Below are 21,333 nucleotides of genomic sequence, written 5' to 3' on the forward strand. Positions count from 1 at the left end.
GCATAATTTTTTTACCCACGAACTTAGACACGGAAATAAAATTTCTGATAAAGCTTTAGCTTTACAATTGCAATCGCTTCTAGATTATCGATAAAAGCACATATATTTAGAAACGTAGTAAATATTAGATTACTGGTAGAGCGATACAACTAATATAATATTCAGGTTTTTATTCAACTGATGACAACTCCAAGGTAAGTCAGATAACATGGGGCTTTAAATTTTTTTTCCACTAAACTAGCTTTAAAAGGCGCAATTATTGGGCATGAGAAGGGACTGGGAAATGCGTTTTCTCACCTTGCTTCAAAAAGAACTTAATAATAACACGTATTATATGGCTCCGCAGGGCCGCCGCAAATATGTGCACACGCGTTCACCGATTCTAAATCGGCCGATAAAAATGATTGATGGATTAACACGAGTGCGACAATGCAGCTCGATCGGAAAGAACTATCGGCCGTGTGTGTTTAGTGGCTAGCCTGCGGGGCCCTAAGCGACTAACTAAACTGTCGGCCGACCAAAAGTTCATATGCAGTCTACAATGGTTCCAATTATCAAATAAGTAGGCACCTAGCTGTGGATTCAAAATTTACGTTTTACCCACCACCCATAACGCTTACCCAATGTGCTAGATAACTCATTCCAAGACCCCTTTAGATAAAATAGCATAATAAATAACATAAAACATGAATAAAACATACCAAACTGTTAAAAATTCGGCTTCAGCGCATATCGCTTTTTAACGGAAAACGTGGATATAGCTTATCTGTAAAGCTATTAGAGAGCTTCAAAAAGACATATTACGTAAAATACATGAATAGACATAAAATGCCATTGGAGTGCTTTAACATCCTATGGCAAGGGGGGTTTCAATCGGGAACAAGTAGAGCAGGATCTAAGAAAATTTCCTTTGATCCAGCGTTAAAGATGCGAAGTTCAAACCAACGATAAGGACAACGACTCTCTAATGTGCTAGTACCACCAGCATAACATCAAATAAACAACTGTGCCGTTTTGCAGAATTCATCAGTTAGAACTTTGTCAACCCAAAATGTTCGGAAACATGGTGATTTCTTGTGTGAATCCCGAAATCACTTTACCTAAACCTGAAAGCAAGATAATTCAAGACATCGCATTTCCTATTGGAATTCTGGATATGAAGCGAGAAAGGTTGGTAGAGTAATCTAAGTACTGTTATTTTCCTACGAAAGTGCGATAGAAGGCGCGCGAATTTGCCGGCTAAAGTGAAAGTAGCACTTTGCAGGTTTTTCAAATTTTAGCGCATGCAAAACAAAGATTTATGTCCCCAACTCCAACCGTTTTTGAGATATACATTATAATGCGTAGAAATATTGTTATTTTTCACTACTTTTAAACTTTGGCCTTTGGGCATTTTTTTCTCATTGGATGTTCGATTTTTTAATCATAGTAAGAGTACTTTTTAATTCTAAATAAATTTAACACAGCTTTGTAACAGACCTTATATAAGCTTAGTGCCCAAAACCGCCTAGTAGCATCCGAATTAGCAAGTTTCCACATTAGATTTAAATGAACATGGTCGGGACTATCTTGGGCGTATTTAAGTTTCCCGAGGGAGCTCGTTTAAGGGGTCCAAAAATAATTAAACATTTAAACGTAAAAGTCGTAAAATTGTGCCTGCCACAATGGTCCCACAGCTCGGGCAAGGGGCGGAAAGCCTGTGGGGGGAGTTCATGTAACTCTTATACTGGGCGAGCTATTAACTTTTATTTTTATTAAGTATTCTTAACTTTAAATTTATCATCTTCGAGGTCCGTTTTTTGGCGATTTTTTGAGTTGAATTTTACGTTGGAAACTTTAATTTCCGAATTTCCCGTAAAAGCTAGGAGGCCCTAAGATCTTCCTATACGTAACGGACTTACGTATTTCTCCTGAAAAATCGATTAGGGGCCGTAACTCTCGCTAAGCGAACAACTATTTATTATAGAACTGCGATCAGGAGAACCCACTCGTGCGATTACGATGTCCATATTCATAATCCCGAATACGACAAGCGAAAAGCCGGCGAATTGGTAGATGAACTTTTAATGGAAATCTACAATAGCGGGCATAACGGAACCACAGATTACTATTCGACTTCCGGCAAAAGTCAGAGAGGAAACTGGATCGAAGTTGTCGACTTGCACGTTAAAGGTGACTTTCCCACAGGCTTCAATTGGAGGGTTTTTAACATCAAACACGAATGCTCCCTCTCCAGATGCAGAAGAACTGCGATCCATCACCTGGTGTTTGCGCGAGCACATCTGCCGAACCGGCAGCGTGCTAGTGCGCCATCTAAAGCGTCGCGACGCCCTACGGCGGCAGCAACAAGCGCTTTGTGACGTCATTTCGGGGACCCTTAATCAGCGTAAGTATGGTTTTCATATCGATCTTTTATTACGGATATGAGTTGATGGTCAGCCCCTGCTGCAGGAAACTACTATCTGGGAGAGCTTGTATCATATGGGGATTTAAAAAAAGGTACCTGAAGCAAAACGTTGGTATAATTTTTTTATATCCAGCGGTGGATTGGCGGATCTGAGGAGTAAAACCTTCCAGAGGATGAAAAATTATGAGTGCTTGTTGGTACCGCACATGGCCATCACACGGCTGGACTGTGTTGATTAAATCATATCGACATCATTCCCAGGGAACTTTCTACCCCTCAGATTCCAGACTTTGACCACATTTTATAGAATGTGGCTCAAATATTTTTTTAACAATTTTACCATGTAGTCTCTTCCTTTTGGGCTTTAGAATCTTTCCATTACCTCACGTATTTCTCGTTTCTGGAAAGCTTCACAATCAAGCGTTCTAAATCCGTACTTCGAGACGCGGAATAGCCTGAATCTTAGAACTCAATGGAACTTAGGTGTACTTTTTTGGATAATTCGATCATTCAAATCTCTTTCGTTAAGGTTTCGAGTTTTACCAAAATCTGGGGAATCAAGATTCTGTCACCGTTTCTTCTGGAAAGCTTCAGATTCCAGATTGATCTAGTTTGAATCGTCGAATTCGTCGATCGAATTCAGTCGAGAGACTTTTAAATGCGTTATTTTGTGGCAATTTCTGATCTATTTCACGCTGCCTTTATCTTGGAATGGCCGCAAAGCATAGTTGCCAGCAACTTTCCATTGTGTAATTTTCTCACCTAGTTGATAATCATTGCAAAAACCCGCGTAAACGCTAAAAAATCCAAATTTAAGAGGCGTTTTTTGATCTATTTTTTAGGAAAATTAAAGTGAACTGAAGCTGTAAGCTTTGATGTTTGAAGTTTGATATTCATCCAACTCCATTGAAGCTAAAGTTTTTAGTGCAATAATGCATCATCAATTTAGTTATACAGCTTTGTCTTCCTAAAAAAACCCCTATTGAATTTGGCTTTATACCCGAACATCAAATAACGCAGCGAACGAAATAGCGCCCACAGCCCAACGACGCCGATCCAGACATTTGCGACGTTCCCTCGAAAACACTGGATCCACACTCGTGTGATCCAGACAAAGATACCACGTTTTCCCTCTTTTCCTTGACGTTTTCCAGTATTTCCACCTGATAAGTGTATTACGTCAAACGTGCACTTCTTCAGTTCGTGTTTTGCGATGTGACTGTAGCGTCCCAATGAGCGGTTTCCTGAGTTCTTTCAAAAAGGTTGGTGGCGATGTGTTGAAAAATACAAGTAAGTGTTTTCCTGTCCTCACTTCGAATTTACACAAAGATAAAGGCTGGGGAGGGTGCGAGGGCTGCTTAGCCTGGTTTCTGGATAGTTTGAGGTTATTATCTCGGTCATGCGGTTCTGGAATGTTATCTGTTTGTAAACAATATCTCAGTTTTGTTGATATTTCTCCCCGATTTGATTGGATTTTTGATGGATGGATTAACAGATTTTATTTGAGGTTGCTATTCAACCGAGTGGAGTATTTGATAATTCTCCGAGATTTAAATATCATTTTAACACAATAGAGATACGCCACAAGAAATTCTTTTGTGTGCTTTAGCTTTTCACAAATTTTTTAGCGGGCCCATGAGAGATAATTTCCCTCGGAATATAGAAGAGCTTCGTTTCCAGTTTCACTGCTGACAAAGTGAAGGTGCGAAAACGAAAAAAACGCATAAAATGTGGATCATGGAAAATAGACAATAGAAATTACTGATGAGAGATGCAAAGTTGTTATCATTTAAGTTCAGAAGAATCGCTATTATCATATTGCCCATGATACGCAGTGAGGAATAATTTTAAAATGCTCCTGAACAAGCAACCGAATTTACGAAAAGTATAAAACCCACTCAAGGGTGTCAAGTAGTCCGCTTATACACCTCCCCTCCTTAGAACTGTATTTTTAAAACCATTATTAACAATCTAGGCGATGCTTGCTTCTGCAAGATGATCTTTTAAGAAGTAACTTTCAAATAAGGATGTAAATTTAAGGAAACTTGCAAATTACCTGGCAAAAAAAAGATCCAAGTTCAGAACTTTCGGCGTTTACACAGAAGAAGATACATATAATGAATATGAAATCAGTAATAAAATTACATTATGGAAATTTCCGTTTACATTTACGATTCGTCGCTTATGGCGAGGTTCTTTTTAATGAACACGCGTTGCGAAGTTGATAAAAAAAAATCTAATAAAACAACTTACACATTTTTCAGCGTTGAAAAAACGTTTCTGCTAAAGGTCACTCTTCGCACTTTTAGAGCTAACAAAAAAACAATTAATTTAAAAAATATATACAGGGTATTTCAAATTCGACCCTCACCATTGGGATCTCGGAAACTAGAGGAGATACGAAAAAGTTTAAATGGGGGCAAAGTTGCGCAATCTAGTGCTTGATCGAATACCGTTTTCAAAATTTTAATTTTCCGAGTACTTCCGAAGATATCCGAGAAAAACTAAAAATTGGAGAATTCATTTTTATTTATTTTTAGCGTTATTTGACAAGAAAGGTTAAATCCGTAAGCACATTTTCATTGCCACTTTTTCTCAGCTACACAATGACATATTCAAATTTGCGATCCGACGTTTCGTCTTTCGGCTACCATCATCAACTTTATTTTTTCTTATGGGCGCCATATTGGGTTTTTCGACAAAAAAATAGTACGTTTCATTCTGAATTCATTGATATAGAACTTCTTATAATTTACTTTTTTAAAAGCCGAAATATTTAAATAAAAAGAAATATTACATAGTTGGCCTTGGCTCCATCGAAAGACTTTCTTTTGTTCGCGCTATATGACAGAACTTTTCAAACGAATTTAGAGCGTGTGCAGATTTCCAATGAAAATGAGTTTCCGAAGTGAAGAAAAACGAGATATGTTAAGACTTTATTATAAATTTGATAGGAACAGTACGAAAACAGCTCAAATGTATTTTGAGTTATATCCGGAAAGACAACAGCCGCATAGAACATTATTTAAAACTTTTGACGAACATTTAGCTGAGTTTGGTGCTTTTGAAAAACCTAGGATGAAGTATGGAAGCAGAATGGAAGAAGATACTAGAAATAACCTACTGGCAGAGACAAAACTAAATTATTATTAAATGTTACAACAAGTGCTCAAATTGACGACCTTCTTCCTGCATACATAAACGAACACGTCTATTTAAATTAGTGACAGCCCTAATAATATTTCTCCTTCTGATTGCTCTACATTGTGTAATGATGTTTTCCCTAAGTTCTTCTATTGTATTATAATCTCCATTCTCATATATTCTATTTTTCAAAGTGCCCCACAAAAAAGTATCCAAAACTGTAAGGTCTTGGGACCTTGCCGGCCATCTTACCGGCCCCGAATTTCCTATCCACCTATGTGGAAATCTATGATTTAAATAATTAGAAACGGCTCTAGTATTATGTGGGGGGGCCCCGTCATGCTGAAACCAGTATCTATTGTAATTGGCAAGGGGCAACGCATCGACATAATCTTCAAATTGTGTTGTCAAGAACTGTAGATATGTTTCACCGTTTAAGGTTCCGTTGAAAAAATAAGGTCCGAGTATTTGATCGTTACAAATTCCAGCCCATACATTTAAACAATAGCGAACTTGTGGTCTAATTTCTCTAAAGCATCTAGGGTTATTTTGACTCCAAATATGTTCATTATTTCTATTGAATACACCACAATTTGAAAAAGTACTTTCATCGGTCCAAATAATGTTTTTTAAAAAATCTCGAGGATCATTCTTATTTGAGAGCCAATTGCAAAACAACATTCTTCTTTCAGGGTCACCAGGATGTAGTTTATGGGAAATGTGTATTTTATAACATTTCAAACCACTTTCTTTGAATGCTCTCCAGGCGCTAGTATGTGGCACATCCATATTTAACGAAACTTGATAAGTTGATTGTGAAGGATTTGCATTTATCTAAAACAATCAAGAAAATGTTACATTTTTTTAATGTGAAATTTAGTTATACCTCTGCCAGTAGGTTATTTCTAGTATCTTCTTCCATTCTGCTTCCATACTTCATCCTAGGTTTTTCAAAAGCACCAAACTCAGCTAAATGTTCGTCAAAAGTTTTAAATAATGTTCTATGCGGCTGTTGTCTTTCCGGATATAACTCAAAATACATTTGAGCTGTTTTCGTACTGTTCCTATCAAATTTATAATAAAGTCTTAACATATCTCGTTTTTCTTCACTTCGGAAACTCATTTTCATTGGAAATCTGCACACGCTCTAAATTCGTTTGAAAAGTTCTGTCATATAGCGCGAACAAAAGAAAGTCTTTCGATGGAGCCAAGGCCAACTATGTAATATTTCTTTTTATTTAAATATTTCGGCTTTTAAAAAAGTAAATTATAAGAAGTTCTATATCAATGAATTCAGAATGAAACGTACTATTTTTTTGTCGAAAAACCCAATATGGCGCCCATAAGAAAAAATAAAGTTGATGATGGTAGCCGAAAGACGAAACGTCGGATCGCAAATTTGAATATGTCATTGTGTAGCTGAGAAAAAGTGGCAATGAAAATGTGCTTACGGATTTAACCTTTCTTGTCAAATAACGCTAAAAATAAATAAAAATGAATTCTCCAATTTTTAGTTTTTCTCGGATATCTTCGGAAGTACTCGGAAAATTAAAATTTTGAAAACGGTATTCGATCAAGCACTAGATTGCGCAACTTTGCCCCCATTTAAACTTTTTCGTATCTCCTCTAGTTTCCGAGATCCCAATGGTGAGGGTCGAATTTGAAATACCCGTATAGTAAAAAGATATGCATCGGCCGGGAATCGAACCCGGATCGCCCGCGTGGCAGGCGAGCATTCTACCATTGAACCACCGATGCGTCTAGTCGACCACTGTGTGAAGATATAATCTTTCGAAATTTGGTTTACATTTAAAATATTAAACAATTGATTTTGTTAATAATATTAGGAAAAAAATTAAATGAAAAATTACTAGTATTTTTTTATGTAAGTACTCTACTAAGCTCAGTTTAGTAGTCGGACTCGGAGCGTTGAAGTTGTTTTGCCGCACACATTTGCGAGCTGCAGCCAGCTTTTGACCACCGCTAATTTTAAATGGCGCACCCTGTATGTTGTTCAATAGTTTGGTTCTCCTTGCAATTTCGAATAATACCAAATGACCACGCCCACTTTATTGAACTTCGTGGACTTTTTTTTAATACTATATGTAGCACATTTACCTAATTTGACGCCTCCTACTGAGTCTCCTTCCTTCTTTCCATTCTAACTTATTACCCGCCTAGAACTCCAAAACCAACTAAATAATACAGTGTTTCAAAGGGGAACGTTTCTAGCTTGATAACTTAATCACATTTCAACTAATGAACTTGAATAATGTTTAGCGGGGACGGAATTGGATTACATTTGAATGGGAAAAACGATCGATTTCAACCTACAACGTTAATAATATAATGTATAGTCTGATGACATGTAGGCTCAGATAGATTACCATCGCAAAATTAACACCCATCTATTATGCCCATAGGCGATATTAATTATCCCAAACACTCACAAAACAATACAAATTTCATTTTCTCTTCGAGAAACCGATGCAGTAGCACCCCTTAACAAGTTTTACCGCTATAGTCCCATGGAAAAGGACTTGAAAAAGATTGAAAATTTGGCACGTAAAATCATGATATTCATACACTCAAGCTACCCGTACATGTGGGGGTCAACGCGGACCACACTGTATATTCTCGTTCCGGCATAGGCATGATTGAACGCAAGTCTGTGTAAGTCGCTCTGTGGTAAGCCTGATTTTACTTGCTGACCCTTTCAAATTCTGACCAATTCCAATTCACTCACTTTGGGTAATTTGTTGAAATTATGATGCGACGCTGCTTGTATTTTGAATGTTTTGTTTCTGCTTTTTACAAGAATTTAACGACTTTTGGATTCTCTCCAAGAAGGGCCATATGCGGACTCATCTAGTAACCTGTAATTCATAATGTCAGGCTAGAGTAGCTTTTGGTGAAAGTTCTTTCTTCTTGTTTGGACGCATGTTTTTTGTCTTAAGAACCTTTTTAGCATTGGGCTAGGTTTCTCTAGGTTTAGTTCATTTTTGCCACGCGTACCATGAGGATCTACTAAATGAAATTCTCACTGCTCTGTGGAAGTGTACGTTTTTCATTCTCTTAGCTTGAATCAAAAACTCCAACGCAATTAAATAATTATCTGAGGCAACAAAATAAAGACACTGAAACCGATAAACTTAAGAATACCTACCAGATAAATTATCTACCAGCTGAATAAACCCTCTACGTTTCCACGTGAAACTTTCAACGCGGACAAAACTGAGGTCAAGTGTCGCTTTACCTTAATAGCACTCGATTTCAAAGTTGACTATGTTCACTAAAAGTTAAATTAAATTGGAGTTAGTGAAAAACACTGAAAATTATGTCTCCTGGCTCTTACTTAAGTTAAACAAGTTCGATCTAAACTTCAAACCACAAAAGTTAAAAAACTAATCCTCTTTACTTTCCAGTCTATACCTCTTTGGCTCCCTGGCAATGAAAGGTAAAAATGGATCCCATCAACTAAAAGGTAATAAGGCAGACCGGTAAAAAATGAAATTTGTCATGATTTACCCCAGAGCTACATCACTCCGGTGGCCCCAATTAAGAACGTATGATGTCTTGTTTTGTGGAACGTTTTAAAAAACTGATTGCAATTTGCAGACGTTTAGAGGGTTTGTTCCAGGCCCTTCAAAGTGAGACTGGCGGGTTAATAAGTGAGTAATTGTAGTGGATCAATTGCTCCTAAGGGAGTAAAAACGAATTTACTTTACTCCCTCTAGCGTAGTCATCCAAACACTGATTAAAATAAAAGGAAACTGCTTCTGTAGATTTGTGAATTTATGTAAAACTATTCCTAAGTTCATTTAACCCAATTACCAGTAATACTATTAACACTAACGTTGGTGCTTCCTGTAGTTGGGCAGCAAACTGTGCCTCAGAGTATTCGCTGCTAATATTTGTTTTCTTAGTGCCCAGTGATAGACAATGCAAGCAAATCGGTTTCTTGAGAAAATTATTCCGGTTCAGGTCAATTTTGAGGATAGATGTGATGAACTTGATTGAAAACTTGGGACTTAGGACAGGAAAAGAATAAGACAAAAATTGTAAAATCCATATGGTTTCTTCAAAAGAGGGCAAACACCAAAAACTCCGTTTCAATTTCTATTTGCACCACTTCACTGTACCCTGAATTTGCTTTTTTGCACCTATACAGGGCGTTTTTTAAGTACGTGGCTAAACTACAAGGGGTAAGTTTTTAAGCGATTCTAAGCCGAAAAGTGTATATAAACATAGGTCCGGTAAAGCTTCATTTTCAAGATACAGAGTGTCAAACTTTTTTTCAAAAATGATTTTTTCGTAAAAATCTTTCAGTCGATTTTGTTAAAATTTAGCAGCGTTATTTATGATAGAAAAGTGCTAAGTTAGCTCTAATTTGACTCAAATTCTCTTGACTCAAAGTCCAGTAGCATACCGGGGAGTACCTTAACCAGCTCTTTAGCCAAAAAAATGTGCGCCACTGACTTTTTTAAAACTTTTATATTTTTTCTGCATTAAGCAACTTATTTGTTCAAGTATAGTTTTAATAAAAGGTTTTTTTTGTTTGATTTCTCTTAAATTAAATTTTTTCAAAGCAAGATACAAAAAAATTCAAGAGACAAAAAAGTTGTATTTTTAGTTGCTTAAAGCAGAAAAAATACAAAAATTTTAAGAAAAGTCAATGGCGCATATTTTTTTTGCAAAAGAGTTAGTTAAGGTACCTCCCGGGGTGCCACTGGACTTCATAATTTGAATCAAGTTAGGACTAAATTAGTACCTTTTTACCAGAAATAACGCTGCCGAATTTGAACAAAATCGACTAAAAGATTATTAAGATTTTTACGAAAAAATCATTTTTGAAAAAAAGTTTAACACTCTGTATCTTGAAAATGAAGCCTTGCCAGATCTATGTTTATATAAACTTTTCAGCTTAGAATCACTTAAAAAATCACCCCTTGAGGTTTAGCCACGTACTTAAAAAACACCCTGTATGTCTCGGTTAAAATTTAATCTGGTAAATGTTTCTTCAAAATATACTTCTAGATACGACAGACTTTTATTGAACTTACTAAACTTACACTTTATAACTTGGTAACTACCTGCACGAAACTTGAGTCTCAAAGGATGTGGGATATGGGAATAATATGCTAAATTGTGTAAAGGTTTTGCGTTGCACGATGTTGAAAAGAAGTAAATACTCTCGCAATAGGTATATAGAAACATGTATCTACCGATTTATTAAAATTTTCACTTTTTGTGCATGAAAAAAGCCACAACATTAAGGCGATATAAAGCAACTTTTTTGACGCATATATGTTTAAAAAAATTAACTAAATAAATGTCTGTGTATTAAATATTGGGATATATATACATGTAAGTTTAACTACACTGCTAAAAAGAATCTAAAAACAAGCATACTTTTGAATATAATCTTTGTATAATGATATTAATTTACAATAAATTTACATAAAATTTCTTCAATACCTCGTGTTGCTACCACAAGCAATAATAACAGCACGGCAATTTCCTGGTATACTCAAAATCACTTGCCTCTTGTGGTAAAAGTTGCTACTGCTTCCTGAAGATGGACTGCGATCCAAATTGCCATGGACATACGCCATGAGCGGCTCGAGGTGCTTTTGCAGCATGCCCTATACGTGTTCCATGAGATTCAAATCGGGTGATTGTGGTGGCCAATTGATAAAAGTTACATTGTTGTCCCGGAGTCAACGCATGATAGCCTGAGTAACGTGTGGACGAACATTGTATTGCATATAAATGAGTTCTAGACTAACAGCATATGCACAAAGAAGAACAAGTTTAAGCACATGGTATTGGCACCGTACTGGCAAACAAACGAGCTCGGTTTGATGATGCAACATGATATCACCTTATACCATCACGAAACCTCCTCCATAATAATGGACTTAATGTTCCTATAAAAAATTTTGCATAATAAATACAAAAAATAATGTTGGTTCTTTAATATTGTAATTCGAAAAAAGGTAGCAAAAACATAAATATTTAGGGGTTATCGGAAAAGTTTAGGGATTAAATCGGAAACGTTATTTTTTTTATGAATTATTTTCAAAATTTAATGAGCCAGTACAACAATGCTTCAAACCTTTTCCAAACTATGTGAAACGGGCAGGGAACCGTGTCGAAATAATCGTTTTATGTGCTCGTATTTATGTTATTGTTGCACGCTAATCGTGGAAATTATTTTCTGTTCTCTATATAATAAATATCATTCAATTAATGGGAAGACAATTATTAAATCGGCGAAATCAGGAAAAGGAATTGGGAAAAGACACGATTAATTAGCTGCTAAATACAAAGCAAATAAATCGACACAAATGACTGATTTTTTTATGTGTACGAATAAAACAAGACAATTTTGGCCTATTCCATATTATTCATTCACATTCCGAAAGTGCATCAATCAGGAATTAATACCAATCCCGCCTAATCTGAAATGAACCCCTATGTAATGGCAATCTTTCTCATATTCATAGCCTATTAAACTATGATCTAATTTCAGCATCTATTCATGTTCTTACGAGCCATCAAGCTATTATTACCCTCGGTTCAGATTAAGCCTGAAATACTGCTTGCAGGACAATTCATGCTCAAGTTAAACTAGTCTACTTAGGCTCCATAGAGACTGGTGTAGATGCTAATTTAACGAACTAGAGCATAAAGGTATTTTTGCGCTAAAAACTTAATATCAGTAATCGGAAAAGGACGCCGGAAAAGGATCCCGGATGAGTTTTTACATGTTGGCTTCATCAGAGACTCAGGTGCCTTGTGTGGGAGTTGTGTGTCTTAAACTATCCATATACATATGTATAGGGTGTTTCAAAACTGCACGGCACTATTTCAGGTACATATTCTCTAGTGCAAAATAAAGACAAAAAAGTTCATATAAACATGGATCCTATCTCGATCAGTAGCGGAGTTACAGAGTGCCAAAGGGTAAGAAAATATTAGTTTTTTTTAAATTATACTTGACCTACTGCAGAAAGAGCGTTTAAATTTTATATGCGTACTAGGTAATGGGTGCTGCTGAACACGAGACTAAATTGCCTTCAACTACTATACAGGGTATTGCATTTTCTGAGGTTTTACTCCATAAAATCTTTTAGAAAAACTTTTTAGTACGCCACTGATATAATCTAATATTTTTCTTTAAGTCTCCAATCTATTACGTAAATTTTATCTCTCTTGAATTTTGGTCGAATTCTGTTCAGTTTCCTCATACAAGATGAATTATTTAATGAATTCAGTCACATTTTCAGACGTCAAGAAGCCTATAATATTTTGATATTTTTTATTAAAAAGACTGATACACAAAATTGTAATTTTAAAGAATAAATTTAAAACGAGGCAGAATTTAAAGGAGACGTCAGACGTCGTCCTGAGGCTATACGAAGTGCCCCAATTGCATGGATTCGTCGTGCTCGATGCTGTATTTAAAAAAACGGAAGTCACTTTGAACAGTTCCTTTAAATTTTGCTTGGTTTTAAATTTATTCTTTAAAATTACAATTTTGAGTATCAGTCCACGAATCCATGCATCTTGGGCATTTGGTATAGCCTCAGGACGACGTGTGGAAATGTGACTGAATTCAATAAATAATTCATTTATGAGGAAACCGAACAGAATTCGATCAAAACTCAAGAGATATAAAATTTAGGTAATAGATTGGAGAATTAAAGAAAAATATTAGAATACGTCAGTGGCGTACTAGCAAGTTTTTCTAAAAGATTTTATGGAGTAAAGCCTCAGAAAATGCAATACCCTGTATAATAATTGAAGACAATTTAGTCTCATGTTAAGCAGCACCCATTACCTAGTACGCGTATAAAATTTAAAAGCTCTATCTGCAGTAGGACAAGCACAATAAAAAAAAGACCTAATATTTTCTTACACTTTGACACCCTGTAACTCTGTCACTGATCGAGATAGGATCCATGTTCATATGAACTTTCGTCTTTACTTTGCACTAGAGAATACGTACCTGAAATAGTGCCATGCAATTTTGAAACACCCTGTTAGATGCCAATACTGCTGTAATGTGTTTTTCTATGTTTTTTAAATTCCCATTATTTAGACTTTACCATATCTGACTTTTCACTCTCCTTTCAAAGCTGTATCCACCGTTCGGAGCCTGCTGTGCTTAATTTATGTTCTAATGGCAAATTCTTGCACGACCTCAATAACGCTCAGTCGAGGCATAGTAGTTACCGAATACTTAATTTCCCATTTTCCTTAATCTATTAGCCACTCTCCATGAATCTCCCTTCGGGAAAGTCCATATTTTCTTTCATTTTTGTCGGATCGTTATGTGAATCTAATGCAGTGCAGTTGGTCAATATTTATTTTATTCTGTCGAAAACGTTTTCATTAAGTTGGTATTTACCGAGCCCGATCCTCGTGCAGTTGGTCATCCGAAAGAGTATATTGATGTGCATTAATGCATTTTCCTTGGCACGCCCCAATATTCCTCATATAATATGCAATCAGTTAGAAAATGCAACGAGTTCTATATTTAGATAAGGAGTGGGATTCTGCGAAGCGAGATGCCACAATATGACACACGTCGTGTTGCACAAAATAACATTTCCTATTGGGTTGCAAACACGATTTTTTCTAATTTTGTTATACGATGTATCCCTGCTTTGACTACATAAGTAGTTGCGAAATGAAACTCATTTAGTCACCGGTCACTGAGTCCACATTTCTAACATAACGTTTTAAAGATGTGATATACTCTGATGTTTTTATAGCATCCCTGAAAAAAACATTTTTTTTTAAATATGAATGATGTTCCCCTCGGAAAATAAACAACGAAAAAACGTTTTTGCAAAGCCTTCCAAATTAAACTGTAGTCTCGTCACGTTTTCCTAAAACCGCATCCATTGCGTCATGCATGGCTAATGACTCGTTACCGCTCCAAATCAGAAGAAGCAAATGGATGTGAAAGGAAGATAATACAATGAAATCCCTCTTACTGCCCCTTAAACTAGCTTAATTGATTCTTTAAAACGCAAACATTTGACTAAAGCATCTGGACAAGGTTATTTCGTGTATTACGCTTTGAAAATGCATTTTAGCTTCAAACTTAGTTTTAATCTTTAAAATTCACTATCTTAACGAAATTTCCAGTATAAAGTTTACCCAATTTAACTTTAAACTTGCATTAACTTGAAACTTGCATTAAGTGTCTGATCGTGAAATCGTTTTAAAACTTTTTATAATTTTAGTAAAAATTACTCTTAATTATCAAACTACCTGTATTTATTTAACTTTAAATGGAAGTTATTAAGGCAGGGAAAGTTAATGACAAGGCCGCAAATGCTAACGAGGCTTCAGGTAGTTATTAAAAGAGAAGCGACCCGGCGACAAGTGTTTCTACTTATTGACTTTATCAGGCACTGAGGCGCCTGTGCGCATAAAGCAGATACGCACCCCTCACGAGGGCCACGTCCAAAGACGCAAGCACATAGACGATGCTACGCGCGAAGACATTTTTCCCTTTGACCCTTTCCCGGCCACAGCAGCATGAGCATATGCCTTTTACGGACATGCGGAGACGCACACTTTCCTGATGAAGCCAAAAAATAGAAACACGCGTCGCTGAGTTACCCCCTCCGATTCTCTTTCTATTCCTACTGGTTCGCTCGGTTCCTTTTGCGAACTTGCCGCTAACTTTTTCTACATTTATGTTAATCCGCTTAAAACTTCTTTATTGCTTAATTATTAAGTTCCGTGTTCTAGGCCTTCCGGAACCAGCAGACATGCGTTTCACCATCCAGCCAACCCCAGGGGAATCTGGGTTTTCTCAATGGGTCGCTGCCATGAAGATGGTAGCCCAGCTACCTGGAGGAATTCCCCCAGAATTTAGAAGTAGATTGTGGGTGACAATGGCTGAGAGACACTTAGCCTCGAGAAAAGTAAGTCTTGCGTTCTTCTTGGAGTATACACGGTGATTGTTTTAAACTTTAATCTAAGTTTCTACTAACTTTTTACTTTTCTTCCTTTTTATGTATATATTACAACCTTGCCGCGAAACCTCTTTTACATCCATCATTTCACTACCAAGTTCCCCTCAAGGAAACTTCAACAAGAAACGTGACATGTTTCTTTTATAACACCCTGAATATATTTCCATGTCTTTTGCCAATATTGCTGTTATATGGCGTCGCTACATTCCAGCTTTTAGCACTTTATTGATCAAAAAAAACATATAAAATGAGATAATAACACGTGGGCGACTTCCCATGCATATAAAGGTGAAATGCTCCCGTTTTATTTCTTTTTAGAGTGATGGATGAAGCAGTTTCTTGGACATCTCGGGTCGGCAATACATTAAGCTCACATGATCTCTTTTTCTGGAATAAAAAGCCACAGTGTCCATTTTCATATAAAATAACGAAACAAGATCCCAAAAAGCTCAAATCGTCGTTTCTCGTTACCTTTATGTATAAATTTAAGGGAAAATCCGCTTTTCAGATTGAGTGGTCGGAAGTAGAGAAATCTTGCTTTAGCGAATGGTCACATCCTGCAGATGCAGAGCTTGGAATTCAAATAGTGAAAGATCTACACAGGACCGGCTGCAGCTTATTTTGTGGGGAAGATGGTCAGGAAAACCAGGCTTTACTCAAGAAAGTCTTATTGGCATATGCTAGGTGGAATAAGGCTGTTGGTCAGTAATTTGCGTGGCCTCCATTACTTGGAAAATTGCAACTGTGGTTTTAATAGGATACTGCCAAGGCTTCAATATGCTGGCAGCCCTAATTCTGCAGGTCACGGACAGAAACGAAAGCGACGCTCTCAAGCTTATGATCTACTTGATAGAAGGGGTCCTCCCAGATTCCTATTTTGCGGACAGTCTCCGAGGATTGTCCGTGGACATGGCTGTGTTTAGGGAGCTTTTGCGTAGTAAACTGCCACGACTGTCCAAACATTTGGATCTTCTCCAGAATGCGGTCAAAGACGGGAGTAGAAGTTACGAGCCGCCTTTGACCAACGTTTTTACCATGCAATGGTAAGGATATCATGGATATAGGTACAGTTTCGATAATCTTCATTTTCATTTTTAAATAGCGATTTCGGTGAGATTTGCTTATGGCGTTTTTTTTTCTAAAAGAAAAAAAATTTTTTTAATGGTCAAGGAATGGCATGATAAAACATGTGCCACTTCTCTGATTATTTCATTGTGCAGATATTACACATAGTGCCAACCCACATATGACTGCGTATTCAAAACCGCCGAGAATCTATTATGAAGTTCTATTATTAAGCTCTTACCCAAGAAATAGGTCGCCCCTCGTCCCTATCGATTTCAAATGTTTCAATAAATTGTAGACTTACGCAAGAAGTTAGACAAGCTTTGAATTTTTTATCTCCAAATCACAGGTAGCCTCATGTCCCAGAAAGACTGGTCTAATTACTTGGTATAAGGTGCCAGATATCTAGAACTTGAGCGAATAAGCTAAACCACGTCCCGTACAAAAAGTCCTTTTTTTCATTATATAGGGTGTAACACATTTTTTAACAGTATATTTTCACAGATTTTCAATTGCGGTGTTGAAACTGCTCACAATGGAATTTTTGAATGTAACAAATTCATGCTCGATTTCAGTTGTAAGGTAGCTGACTCGTGGGGTTACAACGGCCACAAACTATTAAGTGCAAGTAAAATCTCAAAGGGAATTATACCTTTTTGAGGTAAAAAATCAGAGCATCTGTAAAAAATAGTCAAGTCATCGTCATTAGTAAAACAGTTTTTCTTGGACGCCCTGTGCAGGTGTAAAAAGTCGTTCAAGGATATGATTGTTTCTTCAAATAAAATCCTGTGTATTGGAAGTCGATAAAATTCCTTTGTCCAATTCTAAGTTTATCCGTATTTACTTCAAAATATAGTAACATGCCCGATAAAAATAGTTCAATAGGTGCGAGATGGGGGTATCGGAATTTATATATCAGACTTCTCTGAGCTGAGTGAACTGAAGTTCTTCGGCTAAAAAGAAAAGACATTTTCTCGACTGGTTAAAAAAGAAAAAACATTGAAAACAGAAGCACGGGATATACGTTTGCACAAATTGAAACCGTACTTGATAAAAATTCTACTTTTTTTGGCTACTTCCTGCGAACACGTAATTCACATTTCTAATACGTAATTTGAAACGTATTCGGAGAAAACTGAAACTCTGGAAAAATGTTTTACTTTTCCCTTAGCTTATTTGGCAATATAATCCATTCAGGAATTCAGAAATGTTTCGGTTCAAGGCGATGAGAAAAAGCAAAGTTAATGATGGTTGCCGAAAATCGAAACGTCGGATTTCAATTATACCATCGCCATGTTGTAGAAGAGGAAAGGTTGCAATGATGAAGTAGCAATTATCTCTAATTATGTCGCCAAATAAGTTGAGGAAAAAGTAAAAACCTTTTTCCAAAATTTCGTTTTTTTTTCAAATATAAGGTATAATTTTTTTTAATTTTGAAGCGCCATATTCTTGAACTCCAAATTACACTATTTTGCCCCAATTTAACCAACTTGGCATCTTTTATGGCTACTGAGATCCTCATTATTGAGCTCCGGAAATGAACACTCTGCAACGCGAAAACAGTGAATCATACTAAATAATCAACATTATCACTTCTTCAGATTTTTTTTCATACCATTTTCCCATCCACAGGTTCCTTACCCTCTTCTGCAACTGCTTACCTCAGCCCACAGTTCTTCGAGTTTGGGACTTAATATTCCTCGAAGGGAATGAAATCCTGCTCCGCACCGCCCTGGCCATTTGGCAAGTCTTAGCTCAGAGGATCCTTGTGGTCCATACAGCAGACGAGTTTTACTGCATAATGGGAGCCCTCACCAGAGAGCTGTTGGAGTCCAACCTCATCGACGCCAACACTTTGGTGAAAGCTATCGTTACCATTGGACCGCTTACGGAATTGAAGAACTTGAGGGATCACTACTTGTACAATATCACGCCTTGGGGAACGTCAATTCCACAAAGTGCTCCTAAGCAGATCAATTTACATCCCAAGCACAGTATTCCATTAGACATAAGCTCGCTGAAGAAGCAGTATGTGAAGCTGAAGCAGAGACAGAGGCAGGCTCATGTGATATTTTCTTCTGCCATATCCAGGCACCCGCAACGGGCTGCACCGGTGGCAATGAACCATCTTTTAGTAGGTAAACGAGCACTAAGTAAGATTTCATCGGTTTATGAGACGGAATCTTTACAATAACCTACTTTTCACAGTTCCAGCCAAGCGCCTGGGACCTCCAAAGGGTTCCATTCCCCCAGCTCGACAAACTCATCCTACCACCTTGCAATGGAAGGACGCTCAAAAATCTCCTTCCAGTTCCAGTTCTAGTGATACCGAACTGTGCGATGATGAAGTTCAAAGTTCCTCAGATGAGGAACCGGAGAAACCTCAAAGCAACAGTCAATATAGAGACAATCTCAATTCTGGTGATACTAGTCTTATGAAAGCCGACAATACCCCAGATGACTCTGCCACTTTAACTATTCCTCCTGAGAGTGCACCGAATTCTGATAGTTTAAGGACATCCCCGATAAATATTACTAAGTTGGCCTCTGATTCTGAGGACGAGAGTGCCGAGTTTGAGAGTTTTTTGGCCGATCGGGTGAAATGCATTAAAGTGATCGAAGCTGAAGAGGATTCGGGAAATGTAAATGTTAGCAGCAGTACCAGGCGGAATAGTGAGCTCGCGCTGCAGATCATTCAGGAGAATTCGTTGATTTTGCATAGAATAATGCAGTGCCAGTCAAGACTATCACCGTCGCCACCTCCTTTGGCGGCTGCAGCTGAAACTAGTGTGGAAGACTCAATTCCAGAAGCAACCGACAACCAAAAGATGGAAAACGTTTGCTGCTGGGTAGACACGCAGTCCAAATATTGCAATCCAGAATCGACATTAAAATCCAGATACCACAGCATTCTGGAAAAAAGCAAAAGCTTGGACGAGCGATACAACAACCTGTTCTCCACCAGCACCTTCAAGGATAAAAACATGCCACTGCTTCACGAAAGCAAGTCGGAGTCTCTGGACTACCATTTGCATTCACCGCCTCTGGATATTGACCTATTTGACCCAATTTTGTCCAATAATGGCTCCGAAGATACTTTGACCCTTCAGTCTCTGTCAGATGATGGGGCAAAAGACAGCAGGTCCAGCCAGTTGATACAAGAGAACTTGGACTTGTTAAGAACATTTTCAACTAACAAAGCCAAAGAGCAACAACAGGAAAGAGACAACATGTCCAGGAAGTTAATGAAAGAAAACGTCGACCTACTAGAGTCTATTTCCAATGAGAGACAGTTTAGAAGTGACCTTAACGACCCCATAATCAAAAACTTGGATTCAAATGATCCCAATTTGAACTTTGATGAAGTTCCAAAAATTATAGCAGATGATATTTCTCTCACGTTTCCAAAAAAAGATAAAGACTCAGCAATAAGCTCTCAAGCTGCCTCCTCCAGTCACTACCTAATCAACTTGGACGATGACTTCTCAGTAAAGTACAGCAAATCTGTCCCCCTAAATTTATCAAGTGAGAAATATGTCCAGAACTGTGATACCTCTTTGTCTGATGCTGGTTCCAGTAAGTTATCTCTCGACTTGGATAGTCCTCGAGTACTTAGTACTTCTATTGATAGTCTTAGCGTAAAGTCTTTATCTCCCAATGTGAAGTCATCTTCTAGTAAAATGTTCTCGGATCATGGCTCCAAGGTCGAGGGGGGAACTCCTGTTAAGTCACCGAGTAAAGTTTTCAACCCTTTTCCAGTGGCACTCAATTCTAGGCAAAGTAAGGAAGTTCCTCTAAAATTAGGATTGTACAAGAAATAAAGGCAAAGACGTGCTGTTCTGATTGGTTATTTGATAAGAGAGATTGTTGGGTGTGCGTATTTCATGGTGGTTGTGTGACAAAAATTTGTGTTCGAGTGTGTTTTGAGTCCACTAAATTTATTCCCTTAGAGGAGTTCTTTCTACATTTAATTGGAAGAAGGCTGCAAGTGGATGCGTACTGTATGAATAATTCTGAGTACAATTTCTTTGATATTTCTTAAATAGAGATAAGTGCCTACCGATTTGTAAAAAAATTGATCTTCGGAATCCACTCCTTGCGCTGCAAGGAGTAGGATGCAAGCGATATCTTCAATGGATTTAACGCAGGGCGTTCCAAAAAGATTGAGCGAAACAAGGAGGTTATAGGAGACATTGTGGTGAACAATTTTTGCGCAGAAACCCATGGTCAAAGATGAGCTGTTTTGGCTCCGGAGTCATTTGTGTTCAAAAGACGTCAACTTAAGTGAATATATTAAAAACAAACAAAATAAAGACTTTTTTGACATCTGACTTCCCGAGCTATTAGACAATGCATACGTTCCTATATAGAGGAACATTTTTATAGGCGATGGATTGGAAGAGGCCTATCGGGTGGCAAGCGCGAAATCCCGATTTGAGCCCATTGGATTTTTTCCTCGCGGGCTATATCAAGTTGGTGGTATATGAAACTAAGAGGAACTGTTGGAAAAAATTATGGACCCTCTCGTCTCGTGCAGTAAAATTTGTATATCTTATAACTGGTGCGCAATTCACTGATTCAACAAATAAATTGATGTAACCAGATTGGGAGTCGTCATTTTAAACCTTTATTGTATTTTTTTACGTTATCTTTATTAAAAATTAATGAAATATAAAAAATTTTTCGTTTCAAAGAGCAAACATTACGTTTTTGAAC

At 37.3% G+C, this 21,333-nt stretch overlaps 1 protein-coding gene and 1 non-coding gene across 3 annotated transcripts; one reads left to right on the forward strand and one right to left on the reverse strand.

Annotated features, from left to right (window-relative positions):
- The first annotated feature begins 889 nt into the window (after positions 1-889).
- LOC136418754 (uncharacterized) lies at positions 890-20,549 on the forward strand. 2 transcript variants are annotated; one of them, XM_066404928.1, is made up of 8 exons: positions 890-1,170; positions 1,967-2,172; positions 2,237-2,386; positions 15,326-15,501; positions 16,061-16,253; positions 16,310-16,595; positions 18,250-18,770; positions 18,826-20,549. In XM_066404928.1, the coding sequence occupies exons 1-8, from the start codon at positions 1,052-1,054 to the stop codon at positions 20,436-20,438; spliced, it is 3,264 nt and encodes a 1,087-aa protein (XP_066261025.1). In that variant the 5' UTR covers positions 890-1,051; the 3' UTR covers positions 20,439-20,549. The 2 variants fall into 2 exon arrangements, with proteins under 2 accessions (XP_066261025.1, XP_066261026.1); XM_066404929.1 differs by lacking the exons at positions 890-1,170; positions 1,967-2,172; positions 2,237-2,386 and adding an exon at positions 3,486-3,697.
- Positions 7,239-7,309, reverse strand: TRNAG-GCC (transfer RNA glycine (anticodon GCC)). The gene has a single exon. It is a non-coding gene; the product is annotated as a tRNA-Gly (tRNA).
- Positions 20,550-21,333: the final 784 nt, after the last annotated feature.

This window comes from Euwallacea similis, chromosome 37 (assembly GCF_039881205.1).
Source record: "Euwallacea similis isolate ESF13 chromosome 37, ESF131.1, whole genome shotgun sequence".
NCBI classification, from domain to species: Eukaryota; Metazoa; Arthropoda; class Insecta; order Coleoptera; family Curculionidae; genus Euwallacea; species Euwallacea similis.

Excerpts from the sequence above, each read along its gene's own strand:
- LOC136418754 (XM_066404928.1), top strand. The coding sequence starts at position 1,052 with ATGTTCGGAAACATGGTGATTTCTTGTGTGAATCCCGAAATCACTTTA. Across the intron at positions 15,502-16,060 it reads GACACTTAGCCTCGAGAAAA|ATTGAGTGGTCGGAAGTAGA; the intron begins GTAAGTCTTGCG and ends TCCGCTTTTCAG. Across the intron at positions 16,254-16,309 it reads TAGGTGGAATAAGGCTGTTG|GATACTGCCAAGGCTTCAAT; the intron begins GTCAGTAATTTG and ends TGGTTTTAATAG.